The 9,532-nt window shown below is 44.1% G+C and overlaps 1 protein-coding gene across 1 annotated transcript in view; it reads right to left on the bottom strand.

The window, feature by feature from the left end:
* Window positions 1–6,587: 6,587 nt before the first annotated feature.
* Window positions 6,588–9,532, bottom strand: part of egf (epidermal growth factor) — a 23,721-nt gene continuing 20,776 nt past the window's right edge. The window contains exons 22-24 of the mRNA XM_042325645.1: window positions 7,885–7,987; window positions 7,616–7,712; window positions 6,588–7,420 (exon numbers count right to left, since the gene is read on the bottom strand). Coding sequence (XP_042181579.1) covers window positions 7,239–7,420; window positions 7,616–7,712; window positions 7,885–7,987 — 382 coding nt within the window. The 3' untranslated portion in view covers window positions 6,588–7,238. The remainder of the gene's footprint in view (window positions 7,421–7,615; window positions 7,713–7,884; window positions 7,988–9,532) is intronic.

Below are 9,532 nucleotides of genomic sequence, written 5' to 3'. Positions count from 1 at the left end.
TAGCCTCCTTCGAATATGTAGAAGTTTCATAATGAATACTCAAATAATTCACTGCCGTTGATTGACTCTCCTCATTGTTAGCTCTTCTTATGGGTTTAGGTAGTAGGCTGTATTGAGAGGATCCATACAATGAGAGTAATCTGCACGCATCGCGCCGACAGAAACAAACATCTTTCTGGTAAGAAGAGGGGCGGGGGCGTATGCCTTATGGCCAACGAGACATGGTGTGATGAAAGAAACATACAGGAACTCAAATCCTTCTGTTCACCTGATTTAGAATTCCTCACAATCAAATGTAGGCCGCATTATCTACCAAGAGAATTCTCTTTGATTATAATCACAGCCGTATATATCCCCCCCCCCAAGCAGACACATCGATGGCTCTGAACGAACTTTATTTAACTCTTTGCAAACTGGAAACCATTTATCCGGAGGCTGCATTCATTGTAGCTGGGGATTTTAACAAGGCTAATCTGAAAACAAGACTCCCTAAATTTTATCAGCATATCGATTGCGCAACCAGGGGTGGAAAGACCTTGGATCATTGTTACTCTAACTTCCCCGATGCATATAAGGCCCTGCCCCGCCCCCCTTTCGGAAAAGCTGACCACGACTCCATTTTGTTGATCCCTGCCTACAGACAGAAACTAAAACAAGAGGCTCCCACGCTGAGGTCTGTCCAACGCTGGTCCGACCAAGCTGACTCCACACTCCAAGACTGCTTCCATCACGTGGACTGGGATATGTTTCGTATTGCGTCAGACAACAACATTGACGAATACGCTGATTCGGTGTGCGAGTTCATTAGAACGTGCGTTGAAGATGTCGTTCCCATAGCAACGATTAAAACATTCCCTAACCAGAAACCGTGGATTGATGGCAGCATTCGCGTGAAACTGAAAGCGCGAACCACTGCTTTTAATCAGGGCAAGGTGTCTGGTAACATGACCGAATACAAACAGTGCAGCTATTCCCTCCGCAAGGCTATCAAACAAGCTAAGCGTCAGTACAGAGACAAAGTAGAATCTCAATTAAACGGCTCAGACACAAGAGGCATGTGGCAGGGTCTACAGTCAATCACGGACTCCAGGAAGAAATCCAGCCCAGTCACGGACCAGGATGTCTTGCTCCCAGGCAGACTAAATAACTTTTTTGCCCGCTTTGAGGACAATACAGTGCCACTGACACGGCCTGCAATGAAAACATGCAGTCTCTCCTTCACTGCAGCCGAGGTGAGTAAGACATTTAAACGTGTTAACCCTCGCAAGGCTGCAGGCCCAGATGGCATCCCCAGCCGCACCCTCAGAGCATGCGCAGACCAGCTGGCCGGTGTGTTTACGGACATATTCAATCAATCCCTATACCAGTCTGCTGTTCCCACATGCTTCAAGAGGGCCACCATTGTTCCTGTTCCCAAGAAAGCTAAGGTAACTGAGCTAAACGACTACCGCCCCGTAGCACTCACTTCCGTCATCATGAAGTGCTTTGAGAGACTAGTCAAGGACCATATCACCTCCACCCTACCTGACACCCTAGACCCACTCCAATTTGCTTACCGCCCAAATAGGTCCACAGACGATGCAATCTCAACCACACTGCACACTGCCCTAACCCATCTGGACAAGAGGAATACCTATGTGAGAATGCTGTTCATCGACTACAGCTCGGCATTCAACACCATAGTACCCTCCAAGCTCGTCATCAAGCTCGAGACCCTGGGTCTCGACCCCGCCCTGTGCAACTGGGTACTGGACTTCCTGACGGGCCGCCCCCAGGTGGTGAGGGTAGGCAACAACATCTCCTCCCCGCTGATCCTCAACACTGGGGCCCCACAAGGGTCCATTCTGAGCCCTCTCCTGTACTCCCTGTTCACCCACGACTGCGTGGCCACGCACGCCTCCAACTCAATCATCAAGTTTGCAGACGACACAACAGTGGTAGGCTTGATTACCAACAACGACGAGATGGCCTACAGGGAGGAGGTGAGGGCCCTCGGAGTGTGGTGTCAGGAAAATAACCTCACACTCAACGTCAACAAAACTAAGGAGATGATTGTGGACTTCAGGAAACAGCAGAGGGAACACCCCCCTATCCTCATCGATGGAACAGTAGTGGAGATGGTAGCAAGTTTTAAGTTCCTCGGCATACACATCACAGACAAACTGAATTGGTCCACTCACACAGACAGCATCGTGAAGAAGACGCAGCAGCGCCTCTTCAACCTCAGGAGGCTGAAGAAATTCGGCTTGTCACCAAAAGCACTCACAAACTTCTACAGATGCACAATCGAGAGCATCCTGGCGGGCTGTATCACCGCCTGGTACGGCAACTGCTCCGCCCTCAACCGTAAGGCTCTCCAGAGGGTAGTGAGGTCTGCACAACGCATCACCGGGGGCAAACTACCTGCCCTCCAGGACACCTACACCACCCGATGTTACAGGAAGGCCATAAAGATCATCAAGGACAACAACCACCTGAGCCACTGCCTGTTCACCCCGCTATCATCCAGAAGGCGAGGTCAGTACAGGTGCATCAAAGCTGGGACCGAGAGTCTGAAAAACAGCTTCTATCTCAATGCCATCAGACTGTTAAACAGCCACCACTAACATTGAGTGGCTGCTGCCAACACACTGACACTGACTCAACTCCAGCCACTTTAATAATGGGAATTGATGGGAAATGATGTAAATATATCACTAGCCACTTTAAACAATGCTACCTTATATAATGTTACTTACCCTACATTATTCATCTCATATGCATACGTATATACTGTACTCTATATCATCGACTGCATCCTTATGTAATACATGTATCACTAGCCACTTTAACTATGCCACTTTGTTTACGTACTCATCTCATATGTATATACTGTACTCGATACCATCTACTGTATCTTGCCTATGCTGCTCTGTACCATCACTCATTCATATATCCTTATGTACATATTCTTTATCCCCTTACACTGTGTATAAGACAGTTTTGGAATTGTTAGTTAGATTACTTGTTGGTTATTACTGCATTGTCGGAACTAGAAGCACAAGCATTTCGCTACACTCGCATTAACATCTGCTAACCATGTGTATGTGACAAATAAAATTCGATTTGATTTGATTTGATTTGATTTAATCTTGCCCCGGGGCTTTTGACCTATAGTTCTCTCCCAGTTTTCTTACACTTAATCATCGTGCTTTTTTGCCGTGATCTTGAGATAATGGTGGTACATGCTTTCCCTTTTAGATAATTAAGGCCAGGTGGTATTGTTGTCGCCATTGATTATTGAATATTGATTTGTAATCAATTTCCACTTTTTTTTTTTGCACTGAGACAAACCCATATCCCACTTGGTGTTTTACAGTACTGTTGAAAAAATATACTTATTTCCACCAGACAGTTTTTTGTTGTTGTGAATATAAGGATTTTATTACCAGCAAAGATATACAAGCATTGACACAAATGTACGTTTTAACAGGTCAATCCAGTCAAATGGAGCATGTGTGTGCTGAACGACAGAATACAGCAAAACCAAATAGAAAAGGAAACCAGTTGTTATGAAGTTCCTGAAGAAGATCACAGTCGCTGTCAATAACTTGAGCAGGTACAGTATAGTTAAGGTCACATGCAAACAAAGAAAAAGCAGAAGTCAGTACCATAACAAGCCTCCACTTTCCTTCTCTACTATTAGTAGTCTTTATGTGGTTTGCACAAGTATTCACAGATAGCGTATAGGTATGGATGCATCCCAAATGGCACCCTATTCAATATGTAGTCCACTCCTTTTGAACAGGGCCCATAGGGGCTCCGTTCAAAAGTAGAACACTATGTAGGGAATAGGGTGCCATTTGGGATGCATTTTTAGCGGTGCACTATGCATCCCATGTCTCTCTCTGTTTTTCTTTTATTCAGACACCCCCAGCATCTCCAATGGAAACTCCCTTTTCCAGACAAAACAATGTAGTTAAAAACCAGCATCAATCTTATCTGTTCCACGATCAATAAGAAAAGTTAGTCTACACTGTCGGTCAAAAGTTTTAGAACACCTACTCATTCAAGGGTTTTTCTTTATTTTTACTATTTTCTACATTGTGGAATAATAGTGAAGACATCAAAACTATGAAATAACACATATGGAATCATGTAGTAACCAAAAAAGTAACCAAATCAAAATAAATGTATTTTAAATGTTTATTTCAAATAGCCACCTTTTGCCTTGATGACAGCTTTGCAAACTCTTGGCATTTTCTCAACCCGTTTCGTGAGGTAGTCACCTGGAATGCATGTTAATTGACAGGTGTGCCTTCTTAAGTTAATTTATGGAATTTATTTCCTTCTTAATGCATTTGAGCCAATCAGTTGTGTTGTGACAAGGTAGGGGGCAAGGTAGGGAAGGTATACGGAAGATAGCCCTATTTGGTAAAAGACACCAAGTCCATATTATGGAAAGAACAGCTCAAATAAGCAAAGAGTAATGACAGTCCATCATTACTTTAAGACATGAAGATCACTCAATACGGAACATTTCATGAACTGTGCAGTTGCAAAAAACATTAAGCGCTATGATGAAACTGGCTCTCATGAGGACCTCCACAGGAAAGGAAGACCCAGAGTTACCTCTGCTGCAGAGGATAAGTTCATTAGAGTTACCAGCCTCAGAAATTACAGCCCAAGTAAATGCTTCGCAGAGTTCAAGTAACAGACACAGGAGACTGCGTGAATCAGGCCTTCATGGTTGAATTGCTGCAAAGAAACCGTTATTAAAGGACACCCATAATAAGAAGAGACTTGCTTGGGTCAAGAAACACGAGCAATTGACATTAGACTGGTGGAAATGTGTCCTTTGGTCTGGAGTCCAAATTTGAGATTTTTGGTTCCAACTGCCGTATCTTTGTGAGATGCGGTGTGGGTGAACGGATGATCTCCGCATGTGTGGTTCCCACCGTGAAGCACGGAGGAGGAGGTGTTATGGTGTGGGGGTGCTTTGCTGGTGACACTGTCTGTGATTTGTTTAGAATTCAAGGCACACTTAACCAGCATGGCTACCACAACCTTCAGCAGCGATATGCCATCCCATCTGGTTTGGGCTTAGAGGGACAATCATTTCTTTTTCAACAGGAAAATGACCCAACACACCTCCAGGTTGTGTAAGGGCTATTTGTCCAAGAAGGGGAGTGATGGAGTGCTGCATCAGATGACCTGACCTCCACAATCCCCCGACTTCAACCAAATTGAGATGGTTTGGGATGAGTCGGACCGCAGAGTGAAGGAGAAGCAGCCAATGATTGCTCCGTGTATGTGGGAACTCCTTCAAGACTGTTGAAAAAGTATTCCCGGTGATGCTGGTTGAGAGAATGCCAAGAATGTGCAAAGCTGTCATCAATGCAAAGGGTAGTTATTTAAACAATCGCAAATATAAAATATTTAGATTAGTTTAACACTTTTTTTGGTTACTACATGATTCCATATGTGTTATTCCATAGTCTTGATGTCTTCACTGTTATTCTACTATGTAGAAAATCTAGAAAAACCCTTGAATGAGTAGGTATTCTAAAATATTTGACCAGTAGTGTATATCAGAAAATTGGAGGACTAGGAATGAAAACGATATTTGCCTGTATAAAAATAAATATACCATCAAGGTCACACAAACTACTTGCTGGCAGATGACAGGATGGCTAAACAATGTACTCAAATACAAGTAAAATATTTACTGGAGTTATTCATAAAATTGACAGAGCTATACATTTGTTCATTGACGTTGATACTATCCTCCACTCTCCTCCTCCAAGCTTATACACAGGTGCTCTGCCTGAACTCTCCATTTTTGGTATGTTCTTTCTTCACTCTGTTCCATTTCCCTCTATTTCACTATGCTGCCATTAATGAGTATGCCTATACCTCTGAGAGGTGTGATCGCAATACAATGATTCACTGTGCATCACAGGTTACTGTCCAAATCGAATCGGTTGTTGATCATTGATCATTACCAAAGCAAGCAATCTTTGAATAGGTCACATTGACATCATCACACTGAAGCTGATAGAAAGAAACACCTCTTGAAAACTTTTGAACATGTATCATGGCAACGCAATCTTTGGAAGGCACAAATCTACACTGAGCAACCTTACACTCGGAGAAGCAACTTTTTAATCAATGATCTTTTTCTTCTTTTTTTTAAATAAAGCAAGCCTTGATTCAATACGTGCACTTGAAATGTGATATAGCATGGCACGTTTTGTCTGATAAAACATTAACACATCTCTTATACAGCAGCTAGCAAGGAAAGGTGACTATAAACAAATATCCTAGTTGGAACACCAGAAAAATGAAGGATATGCAAATGTTGCGGATAGAGATTAATCCCCCCCCCCACATAGGTCTACCTAAATATAGACTAGGCAGAGGCTGTGTGACCAGACTGGACCGCCTGTTCAGCCCCAGTCTCGCCCCCCCGGGACGCCTCTTCCCCAGAGCTAAACAACCGTATTACCTTTTGTGCATGTGTTACTTTACTTTAGTTCTGAACAGCTGAAATAAAAACCCTGTGGTGATTTGAACATCCCCCCTCCACACACACACGTGATCCATGTGTGCCTACAAAATTCTCTGTCTGTTCTAACTAAGCATTTTGCAGTTCCATAAACATAAGGAGGACACAGACAATATTCTTATCCTAAATGTGGGGTGAAACCAAATGCATTTAGCCTGCATGACAACATAACATGTACCATGTAGCTTAGACCTGTCTCCACAGTGCATTGGGGCAAAGCAACGGCATTTTAACCATAAATAAGATACAGCTGTTATTTCGCTTCTCAGTGATCATGCAATACACAGCCTTCCACCACTGGGCAGCCAAACTTTCTGCGCGTGTAGGTGTTCTGCGAGTGTGTCACATGCACAGAAGGTGCTGTTGTTTAGCTATCGGGAAGAGGCATCCAGAGAAGCCGGCAATACACCCACTCCCTAGAGAAAACAGGGCTATAAACATCAAGGAAAGACAGCGTCTTAAGCAACCTAAGGGTTCTCCTAGCCTGGAATCGACACTGAATATCACTTTGTTTCACTATTGTTTCCTGAACTCAGTCTGGAGAAGCTCCAATAGATGGGCAGTTGGACCGTCTACTAGGACGATATTCAGTGTGGATTCCAGGCTAGCAAACTCCAGGTCCCAGTGTGTGTTTTTGGTTTCTCATTTCGGGGTGGGTTCATTTCATAAGGGTATATGAGTGGGCATGGCCTCAGGTGAACTGAGGGATGGCAGAGGCAGGCTGAGGGTCATCCAGGAAGATGAGGTTGTCGATGGACTTGAGGTGGTTGGCGACCGTCTTGTTGGTCTCCATGGTAGCCAATCCAAAAGAGCACTCATACCCTTTATTGAGTTTGGGAATAGCCACTGCCTCCTCTGACACAAAGCTTTCACCTGTCCAATCAAAGCAAAGCTCACTTCAATCCAGGGTCCAACAATACAATGTGGTTGTGCTTTATTTCACCATACAGCTATTGGAAGGTACTTACAATGGAATTACATAGTAAAGCCATAACTACATACTAATAACCTATAAATTACATGTTTTATTTGATTGGGATTCATTAAAACAAGCATGTGTGATGGCACCTGTTTCGGAGGAGCAAGAGGGACAAACAGCTCTTCTTGGACAGCCCATGACGTGAATGACCTTTCCATCGCCACCGTGTTCCAAAACAACATAGAACTTAAACAGAAGGGATAACAGTTGGGGAACACAGTAAGGTAACATACAGTAGCCTACTTGTAGTTTTGGGACACCGCTCAAACAATATTCTCTGCATGTGACCCACAAGGCCTTTTGTGAGTGGTCATTGTTTTTCTGTACGGAAGTCACCATTAACTGGGTTCAGACTTACCCGTGGCGTCTTGGGGACGGTGGTCTCTGACATGGTGTCATCACTGGTGCTTGTCTCGCTCATGTCATCCACCGAGGGGTGTTTCCGAACAAATCTCCTGGACCTGCAATCACATGGCGTATCATTGTGTCATATGTCAACATATAGTCTTGTGTGGCTCACTTGATAGAGCATGGCACTTGCAATGCCAGAGATGTGGGTTTGATTCCCACTGGGGACGAGTATGAAAATGGATGCACTCACTACTTAAGTCGCTCTGGATAAGAGTGTCTGCTAACCTGTAAAAATGTCACTTATATATGTCAAATCATTCCGGTGGACAATACAGTAACATGCAAAGCATCTGTCCATAATGCATTATTAAAGTGTACATGCATTTATACAGGCTGTTGTTAGCAACCGTGAGCCGTTGTTAGCAAGCATTGCATGACAAAAGACACATCCCTTCATATAATATAATGGAAACCATAGGGTATCTCATTCACAGATCTAGAGGGAATAGGGGTTATGTTGTCTTCAGTGCATTACACATGACAACTACAATGCCAGTGTCACCCCCGGATATAGAATACACTGATAGAGAGTAAGCTGTGTCAATACCGACAAGTAAATATGGATGCTCATATCTATGTAAATGGTGACCTGGTGGTATCATTTTGACAGGCCGTATCAGTTCCACAGTAAAGCATGTCCCCACGGCCTACAGCATGCCTCTAGATAATATCACATGCAAAGAGCCATGAGTCATGAAGGAAAGGAAGGCGAAACATCAATTTTACAGTCCACTGTAGTCGTATAGAGTAAGTGGCTCTATTACTTTATTACAGTGGTGTATGTTTGATCTCTGTGTCCTGTCTTTTCACCTGGAGAAGTGTGTGTGTGTGTAACTATATTTTCAGCAGGAAGAGAGAGAGAGAGAGCGAGCAAGAGAGGGCGAGAGAGTGTGAGTGTGCATCGTGTGTCCCCGCACGCTCAAGTGTGTTGGGTGCATCAGCTACAAAAACTAAACTGCACAAAGGTACATCTGCACCTGCAGCCAAGTGCGAAAGACAATTTTGGGAAAGAGCTATTGCCTATTGTCACCAGTGTAGCGTTTGAACCGGGATATAGCTCAGTGGGTCCATCTTGGGGCAGAGAAATGACCTATTTTGATGTGCAATTGCTGTAGAACAAGCTAAACCAAGCATGTAATTGAAAGCATGCCTCTTTCAGCAGGAAGCCAAAGGAAGAGACCCTGGAAGAGTAAAAGGCCCTGCTTTGTGAGTCAAAAGAGCCACAGAGACACCGTCGTGTGTCTCTCTAAGCCACCAAAACATCCGTCAAGAGAATCAGCCACTTAACTCAGTTAAGGGAGGGTGTGTGTGCGTGTGGAATCAAAAGGACGGGAATATAGAGTTTATGTATGCTCATGGCACCTCAGCAAAATGCGGGTCCGCACGCCGCCATTTGTTCTATGTGATTAGCTCACTTTGTATTTTCTCCCCTGCTGTTGTGCTGTCACCTATATTACACGGACCACGCCACTCTGCGTTTGATAGACACCTCTTTATGTTTCTGCAAAGGGGATTGCATACTTGTCATGGTGTTAGCCCCAAGGAGGGCCCACGTCTTTAATCTTTTGGGCCTATGCTCCCGATGCCTCTGCCTA

The sequence above is a fragment of the Oncorhynchus tshawytscha genome, linkage group LG08 (assembly GCF_018296145.1).
Source record: "Oncorhynchus tshawytscha isolate Ot180627B linkage group LG08, Otsh_v2.0, whole genome shotgun sequence".
In the NCBI taxonomy this organism is placed as follows: domain Eukaryota; kingdom Metazoa; phylum Chordata; class Actinopteri; order Salmoniformes; family Salmonidae; genus Oncorhynchus; species Oncorhynchus tshawytscha.
Note: the sequence above shows the minus strand (reverse complement) of the source record. Positions and strands in the feature narration are given on the sequence as shown.